This window comes from Pseudorca crassidens, chromosome 19 (genome assembly GCF_039906515.1).
Source record: "Pseudorca crassidens isolate mPseCra1 chromosome 19, mPseCra1.hap1, whole genome shotgun sequence".
Lineage (NCBI taxonomy): Eukaryota > Metazoa > Chordata > Mammalia > Artiodactyla > Delphinidae > Pseudorca > Pseudorca crassidens.
Window position 1 is genome coordinate 47,594,871 of NC_090314.1, and position 14,720 is coordinate 47,609,590.

Consider the following 14,720-nt stretch of genomic DNA (forward strand, 5'->3'; position numbering starts at 1 on the left):
GGAATCAAGTTTCAGGATGTTAATTATGTAAAAAATGATAAGAAAAACACACAAACCTCTTTTGCTATCTGTAAATATGTATGTACTCAAACGTATGGAAAAGAGTCTGGAAGGATTAATACTAAACTCAAAGTAGTGGGTGTGGGATTAGGGCAAAAGGAGGGTTTTCACTATACCTCTTATTTCACTGTTATATATTGAGAATACAATCATGTATTACTTGTATAATGGAAAATAAGTTTAAATTGTCTCTTACTGGTTTTCAAGAGGTCCTGCCAAATTTAATTTAAATAAACATAGAATTTCAATCATTAGGTTGCTTTGGGCTATGGAAGGGGAAGTACCTTTGCTCACAGGTATTGACCTCAAATTCTGGACCAAGAAGGATCTTACAATGCAGTTAGCTTTTTGTATTCATATTTGGGGAGAGTATACTCACAGCTTCTCAGCCCAGCGGTATGCCTTCCATATACTTTCATCAAGGTAAGAAATAGAGTTTCCTTGGAAATTTCTGTGAAGAAACACAGTTCATATGCTTGAATAGGTAGAAAAAGAATGTAGAGAATAAGGAAAAGAATCATGGCCACCATGTAGGGAATATTCAAATGCAGAAAAGACCAGCTTTTTAATTCCCACAGCTTCCCAGCTTCCCAGTGTGCACAATTAATAAAAGCATACTGTGAGGCCACTGGCACAAACAATGAGGCATCTCCTCAGAACCTGAACTTCCTATCTGTCCAAATTCTTGGATACATAATGCCAGTTACTTTTTTTCCAAAATCATTTATGTGTCTAAAATGACTCCTACAAATCAATGAGAAAAATGGCAAACATTTATCAATATCAGCAAATAAATATTAAGAAATCCTATGGCAGGCAACAAAGCTTTGGCTCAGTGCCCTCAGAATCTCTCCAGGTGTTAGAAGGATACGGGCAAGGCAATTAGAAATTAGAGGGACTAATACGAAAATATCTCTTAAACATATTGCCTAGGGAAAAGCACAAGTCACTGAACAAGGAGTAAAGTTATTACCTCATTAGGGGAACAAAATGCAAAGGAAAGAGATCGGAAGGAAGGACACACATCAAAACAGTAACAGGAGTTACCTTATTGGTGGTAGGGAAGGTGGGGTGGAATTTTCACATTTTACCCTATATACTTCTGTGGCATTTCTTTTTTTAAACAGTGAGAATGTATCCATGAATTAGACGTGTTTAAAAGAAGCTGTTAAATGCCTGAGGTTCGGTTTGCACCACTAACTCAGTGGGTGACTGAATCTTTAGCTTTAGCTTTGCCCTCTTCCCTCAGCAACAATGGAACTATTCAGTTTATATGCACATTTTTCACGGGAGTCAGAAATAAGTCAAAACGGATACCTGCCTGCCCATCTGCCTGAGGGACATTTCCACTCAAACAGAGCCTTCTGGTTGCTTTATGCTCACCAATAAAAGATGCCTAAGACTGAACTCATCTCCCTCAAACTGACTCTGCTTCCCAACTGCTGTATTTCCACCTATTATACCACCATCATTCTGCCCCTCAACACATGTGATTTTTCTCTTTCCTGTACTACAATCCCCCAACTCTAGTCAATTACTACGTCTTGTCAGGTTTTCCTCTGTAGTACTCTCAGGATTTTCTTTCTACTTCCATCACAACCACTCTAATTCGGCCCCTTCTCACTTTACTCCTAGATTTTGCTAAAGCATTCTATTTGGTCTCCCTGAACCAAGCTTTCCTCTCTAGGTCGCTCTACATATGAAATCTAAAATCAGCCTCTTGCTTTAATCATTTGTCTCTCTTGCTTGAATACTTGCAGCGGCTCCCCATATCTCACAGCATAACTTTCAAACCCCCGTTGCCGATAGTCAAGATATTTTATAATCTTATCTTTCATTGTTGCCTAACCCAATTCTTCACAGCCAGACTAATCTAATACATTCTGATCATCCCTGCAGTCACACCTTTGCCTAGACTGTACTGCCTGTTATTTTTCTGACAAATCACAGCCAATCTTGAAGTCGCAGCTAAAGATTTAGCGTATCCATGCAGCCTTCTGTCACCTCCACACCCCTGTGATTACAGGTTCTGGTGAATTACAGCACGTATCTGTATTTCTCTTAATACTTAATTATATATTACCTCCCTTTTAAGGCATGTCCCCTTTCTTCCCACTTGTCATTGTCATGTTCTGGAGACAATGACATGTACTTCTGTGGCTCCCACAGTACTTAGCCCTGGGTTGGGCACAAAATGGGTGCTACATATAGAAAGCCAGGGGACAAAGATGAGTTCTAGATATAACTGAGGGACTGAATAATAATAATAGCTAACACTAAAATATATGCTAGGCACTGATAGAAGAGCTTTACCAATATTAACTCATCTAAATCTCCCAATGAGATTGGAGTCATTGGGAGATTTAGCAGCCATAGGAGTCATCCTGTGAGACGATGACTACCATAATCCCCATTTTACAGATGAGGAAGTTGAGTCATAAAGCTAATAAATGACAGACCTGGGTTCAAACCCAGGTAGTCTGGCTCCGGAATCTCTACTCTTTTTTTTTTTTTTTTTTGTGGTACGCGGGCCTCTCACTGCTGTGGCCTCTCCCGTTGCGGAGCACAGGCTCCGGACGCGCAGGCTCAGCGGCCATGGCTCACGGGCCCAGCCGCTCCGCGGCATGTGGGATCCTCCCGGATCGGGGCACAAACCCGCGTCCCCTGCATCGGCAGGCGGACTCCCAACCCCTGCGCCACCAGGGAAGCCCCGGAATCTCTACTCTTAACCACATTGTCGTATTACCACCAATGAGATGGGGAGAGGGACATGTTGCTGTAAAGAGGATGGAGTAAAGATGGGAGAAGAGTAGATGTTAAGGAATTAAATAATGGGGTAAAAAATGGAGACGGAAAAAATAAGGGCAATTAAAAGTAAAAGACTGGAGAAGAGGGAAAAATAGTTAAGGAGAATGAAGATAAGGAATCATTGACAAACAAAAGGTGGAAACAGAAAGTCAGTCAATGTGGATTGGGGAGATAAGGAGGGCCCAGGAAGACCTGAAGAAAGGCTGCCATGTCAGGCAGGATGCAGAGAACAAATGAGGAGAGGCGATTCTTACAGGATGGTGAAGGTGCCGTTGTAGGCGTCAGGCTCTGGCTCAGGCACTCTGTGGAGCTTCTGCTTTGGGCTGAGACCAACACACGACAGCGTCTCATTTTTACAGGTACAGAGCTCACATATGCTGATGTTTGTGGTGGCATTCTGCCCTGGCTGCTTCTTTTCTGGGGTATATCTTACACCAGGAAGACCTGTGGATACTGAATACTGAGTCGAAGGAAAAGGAATCGTCTCAGATGGCCTTGGTTGCTGAGATACGTTAACTCCCAGGTCCACAGGTGAAACTGTGACTTGAGACAGGTTTGGTTGTTCAAGTGTCACCTCAGGGTGTTTTGGAGGGGGAGCTGTAGTCTGCTGCCGGGCTGTAGAATGTTCAGACTCTGTAGTAGGTTCTGGAGTTGTGGTCAGCTCCAGGTTCAAAGGTTTAACTGTGATACTGGGTGATGTTGGAGGCTCAGTGTGATCCTGATGCGGTGTTGGAACTATTGGATTGTGATATACTGGAGGCTGAGCTACAAAAACCTCCTGAGGTGGTTCTGCAGGCTGGGTTAAGGTCTCCTGCATGACTGGAGAAGGTTCACCCTCCTTAGTGGGTTCTGGCCTTCTGGTCAGTCCAAGGTCCAATGGTTGAATCGTGACCTCAATCAAGGTTGGGTGGTGAGCCTGAACTTGCTCTGGATTTGGAAATGTCACCTCGGGGTATGGTGGTTGAATTGGGGCTCCTTGGTGAACTGGAAAAAGTTCAACATTTTCAGAGGGGACTGGATGCTGCTCTGAAAATTCCTGCCAGACTGACAAAGGTTCCAACTGCTCAGAGGACACTGTAGACTGAGCCGAGGTTTCTTGTTGGGGTGGAGGAGTTTCAAGCTCATTAGTGAACGCTGCAGTTACGATAAGTGCAAGACCCACAGGTTTAACAGTGACATCGGGCCGCTGCAGAAGCTGAGCTTGATCCTGACCTGGAGGAGAAACTGTTGGCACAGGATCCTCTAGAGAGAAAACTACACTCACGGAATCCGTGTCCGGGTATGGAGCCTCAGTCTCAGTCAACTCCCGATGAGGCGGGGCCCACATCTCGAATGGAGACCAGGACGTCAAGTAATTAAAGCCCCCGGCTTCTGCCAGGGGTGTGAGGGCATGGGGCAATTTGGGAGGGGGGTCTGAGGCGTATGAAGACCAAGCCTCTGTCAGCCGCGGGGGGTTGGGGGTCACCTGGACGGGGCCCAGAGCCCACTCCTGAGGCTGAACTGCCTGGACTTGAAGCCACAGTTGTAGCCACGTGAGGAAGAGCCGTGGCAACCAAAGGCGTAGCCGGGACATAACGTGCGGCGGGTCGCAGGCACAGTGACCCAGGCCAGTGAGGAGCCGGAGCCACATCCTGTGTCCGAGCTGAACCGCTATGCCAGCGCCGACGCGAGCGCTCAGGTTAGCAACCGCGCGCCCCTCCCCCGCCTAACGTTCCACCCGTTATTTATGACATCTTTAGTTACGCCACCTTTATTAGGTTAGTGCGGAGATCCAATCCGCGCCACCAGAGTGGGCCTTTTGCCCAGAGTCCCCAGGGCCCAAGCCATCCTTCCCCTTGCAAAGGCGACACTTACCTCCTGCCGGGCCCTCTTCCCAACCCCTCCCTGCCCTCCCTGGCCCCAAACAATGAGGCGGGATTTGGGCTGCAGTCCCCAGTGGCCCCAAACTCCAGCAGCCCAGGGGTGGAGAGGGGTTGGGAAGGATGCAGAGCTTCCCAAGGAAACCACAGGACGTAGCATTCTGGGAAATTCAAAAGTGCTAATCCAGTTCTGGCAATCTGAACTCTTCCTCCTCAGAGCTGAAGTCTGAGACACATTCTTCCTCCCTTTGGCCACAAGGCTGACAAGAAGAGTTGCTGACCAGGAAATGAGCACCAGTTGGGTGGCGGGAGGGGAACACACCTTACAATTATTCGAAAATGTTGCGTATATATGTCCATGCCATTCTCTCACTTTGTCACAGCAGCTCGGTGGTTTGTGACCACCTAGAGGGGTGGGATAGGGAGGGTGCGAGGGAGGGAGACGCAAGAGGGAAGAGATATGGGAACATATGTATATGTATAACTGATTTACTTTGTTATAAAACAGAAACTAACACACCATTGTAAAGCAAATATATTCCAATAAAGATGTTAAAAAATAAAAAACAATAAAATAAAATGTTTGCCATTTCCTCCAAACTCTCAGTATTCACGTCTCATTATTCATTCACCACTCTGTTATTAGGGGTTACCACTGAATCAGTGATGACTCCAGAACTTCTGTAGGAGGGGTTTGGGGCAGGTGAGCAATTCATTCTGGGAAAGAGAGTCTAAAACCAAGTGAATGGCCCTTTACATTAGCATGGGGAAACTTCCCACACCCCACCTTGTCTCAACAGAGCCATTAATCTAGAAAAAACTACAGTGTCACTTTTCAGACGTCTACCCTGTGTGCACACATGGAGAAGACACTTAGAATGTTAAAGTCAGCATGTTAAGTAATTTTCTTGAACTACTGTAACTAGCACCCTATTTACTTTCTTCACAGTCCTTTTCATAATCTATTTAATTTTAGTCCTTTTTAATTGTCTGGTACACCTTTAACACCTAAACTCCAAGAGAGAAGGAGCTTCATCTTATTTCCAGTGCCTAGCACATAATGGTTTCTAAATGGAACTGATTCCAAGATTGGCCTCATTTAGGAATGGATCTGTTGTTATAATCAGGTTTCCGAAATCTTTAGTATCAATACGGAATCCTTTCCTCTCACATTTCACAGGAAGCTAGACTTCTTAAAGCCCAAACATGGATACGTCTGAAGTTTCCTTGACTGATTTAAATCGAATTAAAATAATTATACTGTACAGGAAAAACTTTCAAAATTTTTACATTTTTCAGAACATAACCACCTTTTCTTTCTCTACTTTCTTCCCTTCAGAACAAACTTTGCAACATTGGGGTGAGTTAAATCATCAGAAATCTAGCCCCAAATTCAGCTCTCAATGACATGAAACACATTTTTTGCTCCTTTTTAATAAAAATCCTATATGCAGTACATTAATGTTTTCTTTTAGAAATTACGTTGACAACTTAATCCCTAATTTGAGGCATTCATATAATTGGTTTACAGTAAGGTTCTTCGGCAAAATATTTAACACAGGATATAAATGAGATGCTGAGATCTGGGTAATATACCTTACTTGAAAGGCATGAATAGTTTTTAAACACTGTAGCATAATCACACTTAAGGCCATAGTTACTTTGTTCCCATATCCTTGCAATTCTATTTGAGGGGAGTTCTAAAAGGCCTGTGTCTTCTCCTGTGTCCACAACTGTAGACGTACACTGATGGCCCTCAATCCTGCTCTCCAAACTTCAAATAAGGGGCCAGAGACAAGGCTCGGGACTTGGAAAAGTCCTAGAAATTCCCTGCCTCTAAAGCAGTTTCAGAGTTTCACCTTTTCCTGAGGATGACAGAGCTGAGTAGACATGCCAAAGTCTTCCAAATCCTGCTGGGTGCTTTGAATTACGGCTACACTGGCTGTGTACCCCTTGAGTTTTTATCTCCACATACTTGAATGAAATCCTGTAGTTCCTCTTAGGTTCTAGCATCTGTGACCTGTTCACAGGGTCTATATGCCACAGCTACTTTACCACTTTCTGAAATAAAGCTAACAAGGATCAATTCACAAGGTTTCTTGTTCTAAAACTTCCTGTATACAATGGTAGCACCCAATAATTAGACATTCTTTTGATTTCCAAAAGCAGAAAATAAGAGCTTTTTCCTAGAAGTTCCCTCATCTGACACTTCCGTTTTTATCATAATTACTTGTGAAAAAGTATATAACAAGTATCAACTTTGGTTCAAAAACCTTTATGATCTTAGAAATAAGAACTAAGGAATAATGACATAGGAATTAAAAGCTGTGGAAACAAAAATGTTCAATCACAATACAACGAAATAGGAAGGCATTAGGTGGGGGTCAAAGTGAGTTCAAACCTGGGATAGATACCACTGGACTATAATAGATACTTCATGTTAGAAGCAAGGCAAGTGCCTACTCCTTGGGACCAAAATTCTACCAGATACAATGAACAAAGCTTTGGAGACAGAGACAGAGAGCATTTGAACACTCTACTGGCAGAAACTGGCCCATGTACCCTTTGGACAACACCGCTTTCCTCAAGGCAAGCTAGAGCCACCAGGCTTTTTGGTCTAAGGAGTTTTGAGTACATATAAGGAATACCTTGGCAAATTAGGGACAAACAACCCAGACATTTAGTTTGGTTCTTAAAGGTTGTTACCCAGAGTTGACAGCTGGTGGAGATTCAGCCTGATGACCAGGGAAGTCAAACTTCACTGGAAGGACTGCCCAGGCTGGAAGGCCAAGACCAATGCAGGGTCAACTCTTACAAGCAAATAAGGTCTCTGAAACTTAGCTAGGATTTCTCAGTCTCTAAGCCTGCAGCGCTGTGAAGCAGGGGAGCAATTCTGTTCCGGGAATCTACTAATCATAAAGTTTCCTTTGGGCACAGCCTGTGACATTCTCACCGCTGTATAACTCGATAGGGAACACAATCAACGGTATTTAGTAGCATGACCACTTTTAAGGCTCACACAAACGTATCCGATAATTATATAAGAATCATATTCACCCAATATATCAGAAATGAAAACTGAAATTAAACTGATTCCAAAAACATAATCTAATAAACTCTTCAACAAGAAAACAACAATGATAATAGTCCATATATTTTGTCTGCTTACTATGTTTCAGGCATAGTTCTAAGCTTTTTACATTCATCATCTCATTTACTCTTACAATATCCCCCATTAGGTGGTAAGCTGAATTACTAACCCTATTTGCAGATAAAGAAATTGCAGCTTAGAGATATTAAACACCTTCAAATGTCTCTGGCTAGAAAAACCTAAAATTGCAACAACAACAACAAATAAATCTAAGAGACAAAGTTAGGACTCAAACACAGGTGTCCAAGGCTTATAATCACTACACTATTCTGTATGATAAGCAACCAGTTGAGGAAGAACTGGATCAAACACTTTCTGTATGAACTGAGGCAAGTCATTCTACATCTAAACACTGGGGACAATAATATTCACTGTCATTTTTCTCATAAATGCCACAAAGAACAAATTTAAGACTGCTGCTGTGAAAGCATCTGGTGAATGAAAGAATAGGTAATGTTTTAGAGAACCATTATTTTCATCCAATTCACTTTTTTTTTTTTTTTTTTTTTGCAGTATGCGGGCCTCTCACTGTTCTGGCCTCTCCCATTGCGGAGCACAGGCTCCGGACGCACAGGCTCAGCAGCCATGGCTCATGGGCCCAGCCGCTCCACGGCATGTGGGATCTTCCCGGACCGGGGCACGAACCCGCGTCCCCTACATCGGCAGGCGGACTCTCAACCACTGCGCCACCAGGGAAGCCCCATCTAACTAACTTTTCAAATAAGTTTATTTGCTCACTGAAATTGAAGTACTTCAAGGACAATCAGAAAGGTCTTACCTAAAACCACAATCAGCAGTTTCTGGAATGCATCTGTCATAGCCTTCTGAATAGCAAGCTTCTGGGTTACCTTCCTTTTCATAAGGAATGATAATGACCCTAAATCCAACCAAAACAGATGAATTTAAAATGCCTGTCTGAATAACTGATGTCTAGGTTATGTGTTTAAAACTAAAAATGCATCTGTGATTCTTAGATCATTACCTTAGTGATCAAGGGCAGGCACTACAGTGGGGTGTGGTTGAATGACTCTGCTGTAGGTATACCCTGGCTTGGCACATTTTTACTGCTCAGATCTATTCTGGAAGTTCCTAAAATACTCGATGGGAAATGCAAACCAAGAACGTGGCACTAATCGCATATGACGCACAGATTTCAAGTGGACAAGCTGAGGCTACACTGCTACAGACGCTGCTCTCCTGTGCGTGAAGGGCTGGATTCATACAGTGAGATAGATTTGGTGGTAGTGCAGATGATCTGGCCTCTCCTCAACCATCACCCACTCAGGTGGAGGGTGGAGCCTCCTCCACTCCGTTCGCTAACAGCCCTGCCTCTGACTTAAAACCCTAAGCCCAAGTGCCATGGATTCTAGGAAAAAACTCAGCACCAATCGGAATCCCCTTTCTAGGGATCTATATTTACTTTTTCCGCTCAGGCCCTTCTATGGGAGCAAAGGACTGAACATTTACACAAGAGTTTATTTCAATCTTTAGACAATGGTTTTGTTGGGATAACTGGAGGCCAGAAGACATCTGTATTTGAAGGACTATTTTAGCACATAACAAATTATTAACCAAAAAAAACCACAAAAACTAACTAATTTTCCCTCCTCCTAAGCTTCCTGGCAGGCAGTCAGTTCTAAAATTCTAAAGTTTAAGGTGCTGTCAGGTATTGCCTAAGATAAAAACCTATATTGTCAGGCAGAAAAATTCTGCCCAGGGCTTTAGTTGCTTAGAAAAGGTGATGATGTATCTGAAAAGTTGAGTTTCAGAAAGAAAGGAAAAAAGAGAAATCCCACTCCCTCACCTCCCCATACACACACATACTGGAAAACAGAGCTTCCTCCAAGTTATCCAAAGGTTCCTCAGCCATGCCAACTCCAGGACTCCTGCACTCGTGGGAGGGCAACACCACCTCTAAAGCACAGAAGAACTTGAGGCTTTGCTTCTGAAGTGGTGTCACAATATCTTCCTTTTCCCTTTCTTCAAGGTTAGAAAGATCCTGAAGCTGTTAGGATTTTGAATTAAAGGCTAGACTTCAAAATATCCTCTTGTTAGAAATAAAAACTAAACTCCAGCAACCCCAGGTAATAGTTTAGGTATGCTATAGCTTCAAAATCAAGTGAGACTTGCAAATGAATGATTAGATATGGTCAACTATTTTTTATTATATACCATGAAAATACTGGAAAAATTATGGACACCACCATCTATGTCATTGAGATTATCACTAATTCTAGGTGGCAGGCCAATGCTCAGATACTTCCATGTGGAAGCCTCTCACATCTCCTCCCCATAGCCCTGTTCTATTCTTCCCTCTAAAGTCTAGGAGTTCAGTGTTGAAAGGAGTCTGGTTAGTCAAAGAAAGTCTACAGAGTTTACCTTGATGATCCTTTTTGACCACCCATTGAAACCAATGTAGTAATTTGCCAATTCTTGGCATCTGGAGCTGTTTAGGGCAGGCGTATTATGTTGAACCGCCTTATGACTGGTGCCGAGACGAACCTAAAGACAATAAAAGACGTAAAAATATCACAACCCTACATAGAGGCTTATTTTGGATATACCTGAGATTTATCAATACCAATTTCATAGAGGGGCTGTGCAGATTAAGTAGCACATTTTAAGCAATGAGTTCACAGTGAGCCCTAAATAAATGTTATTTATTATTTTTAGGTCAGTACTTTTCTGCATCATTTCCAGGGCCCCTGATTAACCGGGAAGGTTCCCTGACCTCTGGTGGTGAAAGTGATGATGAAAGCAACCAAGGAAGCCCAGCAGAAGCCTATTATGGGGCTGGGGTTAAGCAAAGGAAGTGAACTGTTTTAGTCGTCTCATCCTGTAGCTCCTGCTTGAGAATATGAGCTGAAGAGGAGATAAGATGGACCTGCCACTGAATTAGGACCTTAATCTGTAGCACCCCCTCCCCAAGTTACTAACCCCTGTTAGAAGAGGGAATACGTATACCTCTCTAAATGTAAATAAAGCAACCAAAAGAATTAGAGGTTCATCTGCATTAACAAGCTTCTTTGAGAGTGCAAATATTTCCAGTCTTAACTCTCTCAATAGCTTACATATCACTGTGGAGTTTTTACATCACTAGTTCTTTCTTAAATGTCTATTTCCATTTTGAACAGCGTGTAGTATATAAATACAGTCATAAAAATTCAAATAATACAAAGAAAGTCAAAGCATTGTTAATTCTTTGATTTGTTTGTGCATCTTCCCCGTCACTAGTTTACGAGCTCCTTAAGTGCTTGAAGGAACCGTATATTATTCTTTCCTTGTTACCAGAAACAAGCATAGGTCTTGGCATATAATAGGGGAGTGATGGTCTGTTGACTGAGTGAATGAATGAGTACATAAGGAAATGAAATTATTTCCTCCAACTGAAGCTGCCTGCTGGGAAGGAGAAATGAAGACTAATTTTTAAATGTTGAGTGTTGCATGGGAGGATAGGCCCTGTACGGTGAGTCATAATGGAGCTGTCCTGGACAATTAGGAAGCTTCAGAAGGGCTCTGAGCCCCTGGGTAGTAGAGACAGTTGACATCTGGGATAACCTTGCCACAGTTCTTGCTGGCAAACATATCCCTTCGTGCTACTGAGAAAAACTCAGATACATTAGGCCTTTCCTTCATTTTATTTTAAGATGTTATTATCTTTTCTGTATTTATAAAAACTACAGGGGAAAAAAGATAAGATGTATACCTGCCAATGAATAAAAGAACACATAATTGGAACTTCCCTGCTGGTGCAGTGGTTAAGACTCCATGCTCCCAATGCAGGGGGCCTTGGTTCGATCCCTGGTCAGTGAATTATGTCTCACATGCATGCTGCAACTAAGAGTTCACACACCACAGTTAAGGAGCCTGCGAGCCACAACTAAGGAGCCTGCCTGCTGCAACTAAGACCCGGTGCAACCAAGTAAATAAATAAATAAAATTTTAAAAGAACGCATAATTAAAGTGGGTAACAATTTCGGGCGTGTGGGCAGTAAACTAAGGCTCTGCATTAAATAAGGAAATCTAATACGAATGCCCTTTCCTCTCAACTCTATAGTGACTTGTAGAACATTCTATCAGTGCCGAGCTTTATGCTGTGAAAATCTCAGAACCTAAGCTTATGCAATAGTCTTAATGTCCAATATGAGAAAACAACTCATTACTCACAACTGACACCAAGTAACTGTTTCATAATCTTTCCAGGACCATCTGTAATATGAGTGGTTATGTGAAATGGTCGCAGGGTGTGCAAACAAAAGAATGCCTGGCACAAAATCATTTCAATCCCAGGGAGTACAGGATTGAAGAGGGTGTTAAACAGGGTACAGAAGTGGGAGGTAGTGTACCTGGAGTCACATCTGAGGAGAGTTCTCAGATTCAATAAAGGTGAACTCAGTGAGTAAAGAAATATGGGTAAGAACAGGCAGCAAGGTCAGTAGAAAGTAGCCAGAGCGAGAAACCAATCAGAGAAGACACACAATTATAAAGGGAAAGGTCTGGAAATCTAAGCCTCACTCACTTATTCAGAGGAATTGAAAAGGTCCTTGAAAAAGGAATGGTGGCTGAATGGAGGCACATAATGAAATGTTAATTCTGGGCAAGTAAGATTGGATGGCATGTTAATATGGAATAAGGTTTCTACAATGCATGAGAGAATATTTTAACCATTTTCTGGAATGTGAAGGGAGTTCTGAATAGGCAGTTTGAGAGTGATGATGAAGCCTCCTTTATGTTACATCTGACAAAAGTTCCTCAAGCTCCGGACTTCCCTGGTGGCACAGTGGTTAAGAGTCCGCCTGCCAATGCAGGGGACACGGGTTCGATCCCTCGTGCGGGAAGATCCCACATGCCGCAGAGCAACTAAGCCCGTAAGCCACAACTACCAAGGCCTGCGTGCCTAGAACCCATGCTCCGCAACAAGAGAAGCCATCGCGATGAGAAGCCCACACACCACAAGGAAGAGGAATCCCCGCTCGCCGCAACTAGAGAAAGCCAGCGCGCAGCAACAAGACCCAACGCAGCCAAAAATAAATAAATTAATTAATTAATTCATGAAAAACGTTTGTCAACCTCATACATTTGAAATCCACGTAAAAGTAAATATAAGGAAGACTCTTGTGAAGATTTCTTAAATTAAGGGGCAGCATAAAATGACATGGGGTTTAACATCAGTTAAGTTTGGGTTTGGCCTCTAGTTTCCACCTTTACTGTCATGAACCTTAAGTAAGTCACTTAACCATCCTGAGTTCGAGTTTCTTCATCTAAAAAAAAGAAAGAAAGATCTGGGGAACTGGGGGATCACTGGAGCAGTGAATCTGAGAGCATTCTGTACACCACAGTGCTGTATAAACGTTGGCCTTTCCCCCCCCGCCCCCGCCGCTGGCATCTTAGTTCCCCGACCAGGGGTTGAACCCGGGCCCTCAGCAGTGAAAGTGCAGAGTCCTAACACTGGACCGCCAGGGAATTCCCGATGGCCCATTAGTTTTAAATTCAGCACTTCATCCCGGTAGAGCGAGGAATTCCACATTTGGACCCACCTTCACTGGAGATGTCTGGAAAAGCTGCTTCTGGTCGCATGCCTTTTGGGCTCTGTGGGCATCCCTTGCTGAATAAAACTTGATGATGCCATAGAACCCAGGACCGGCCACTGCTGCGTTTGGGAAGACTCGGACCGAATACAGAAGGCCAAACTGGGAGAAGACTGTGAACACAGAATGCTGTAGGGTGGTCCCATGCTAAGTAAGTGCAGGAAATTTCACGCCCAGGAAAACAAACCGCCCATTCCCTTATATTCCCCCAGCCCTTCGCCACAGGCAACTGTGGTGAGCCGGCAACTCCAAACACTTCTCATTTTATGAACAAGTTTCCCTCTGAAATCCTAAGCTTCGAGAAGCATTAGGAGGCAATGCCGTCTGTTGGGAACTATCTCTCAAAAATCTCTGGGAGCGAGCTGACTGCTCAGGTCGGCTCTAGAACTAAGATTCCTCTCAGCGGAGACCACAGGCAGATGAGGTGCTGAAGCAGTACCCCGGGGCGCCCAGTTACTGGGGCGCGGGGCGGCTTCCTCCACCCCTCCCTCCGCCCCGGCTCGGCTCACTTGCAAGGCCTCGGCCGTGGGTCCAGAGCTCAGCTCCCACACCAGCAAGGTTTTGTCACCCGCGACGGGAACCGCAAAAGGTACCAACTCTACCATTCTACCGTTACCGCGCGTGCGCGGCTCGGGGCGCAAGCGGACTGCGCCTGCGCACGCGCGCACGCGCCTTTTAAAGCGGGAGCCTGAGGGGCGGAGCCAGCTCGGTGGGAGTGGGACGGGGGCGGTGCTCGGACCTCTCCCTCGCCCCTCCCACTCCGGGCTTGCCTCTGCCTCTAGTTCCCCTTCTGCAACCCGCGCGCCCAGAAGTTTTGAAGTTTAGCGTTTCTATTCAAGTGTATTTTTAGCGTAGAGTCCAAAGTGTGAGTTTACAGGATCGAATGGTGCGGACATGTTTATAGCAGCTGGCTTCATCTTCAAACTCCCAGAGAAGACTAGAGTACTAAGTAGTTAGCGCTAACTATCCACTGAACTTTAAAAATTTAGATTTCCTGACTCTGTGTGAGAAATGACCACCAAAGATGCAATCCTTCGACTTGAGTGTTTTCATGAGTCTTAAATATGCAAATCAAGGTATAACATTAAAGCCATCAACAGTCTAGTATGAAATTCTTAAAAAGCTGGTTTCTAGCCCATTTTCCTAAAGTACTCCCAAATCACCCAGCACATTTCTCCATCCCCACCATGACTTTCTCCACCTCAATATATCAGACCCTTAGCCCCACCCATTACCTACTTCTGAGCTCTTTTA

At 43.9% G+C, this 14,720-nt stretch overlaps 2 protein-coding genes and 1 long non-coding RNA gene across 9 annotated transcripts in view; 1 reads left to right on the forward strand and 2 right to left on the reverse strand.

The window, feature by feature from the left end:
* LOC137211954 (leucine-rich repeat-containing protein 37A3-like) overlaps positions 1–13,544 on the reverse strand; it is a 113,934-nt gene extending 100,390 nt beyond the window's left edge. For 4 of the 7 annotated variants that reach the window (XM_067714747.1, XM_067714750.1, XM_067714749.1 and 1 more), the window contains exons 1-2: positions 3,123–4,498; positions 440–511 (exon numbers count right to left, since the gene is read on the reverse strand). In XM_067714747.1, coding sequence (XP_067570848.1) covers positions 440–511; positions 3,123–4,498 — 1,448 coding nt within the window. Of the gene's footprint in view, positions 1–439; positions 512–3,122; positions 4,499–13,415 lie in introns of those variants that run through there. The other 3 variants (XR_010937289.1, XM_067714754.1, XM_067714753.1) reach the window with 1 other exon arrangement.
* Positions 4,410–5,327, forward strand: LOC137211959 (uncharacterized). The gene is made up of 2 exons (XR_010937291.1): positions 4,410–4,546; positions 4,945–5,327. It is a non-coding gene; the product is annotated as an uncharacterized lncRNA (long non-coding RNA).
* On the reverse strand, positions 8,758–14,103 carry LOC137211958 (RAD52 motif-containing protein 1-like). Its single transcript, XM_067714759.1, has 4 exons — positions 13,976–14,103; positions 13,416–13,595; positions 10,258–10,380; positions 8,758–9,883 (listed from the first exon to the last, which is right to left on the reverse strand). Exons 1-4 carry the CDS (start codon positions 14,069–14,071, stop codon positions 9,644–9,646), a joined length of 639 nt encoding a protein of 212 aa, XP_067570860.1. The 5' UTR covers positions 14,072–14,103; the 3' UTR covers positions 8,758–9,643.
* Between the last annotated feature and the right edge of the window lie 617 nt (positions 14,104–14,720).

Coding starts and splice junctions, on each gene's coding strand:
- LOC137211958 (XM_067714759.1), bottom strand. CDS start 14,071: ATGGTAGAGTTGGTACCTTTTGCGGTTCCCGTCGCGGGTGACAAAACC. Junction 13,596..13,975: donor CCACGGCCGAGGCCTTGCAA/GTGAGCCGAGCC, acceptor ACCACCCTACAG/CATTCTGTGTTCACAGTCTT. Junction 9,884..10,257: donor GGTCAAAAAGGATCATCAAG/GTAAACTCTGTA, acceptor AAATCCTAACAG/CTTCAGGATCTTTCTAACCT.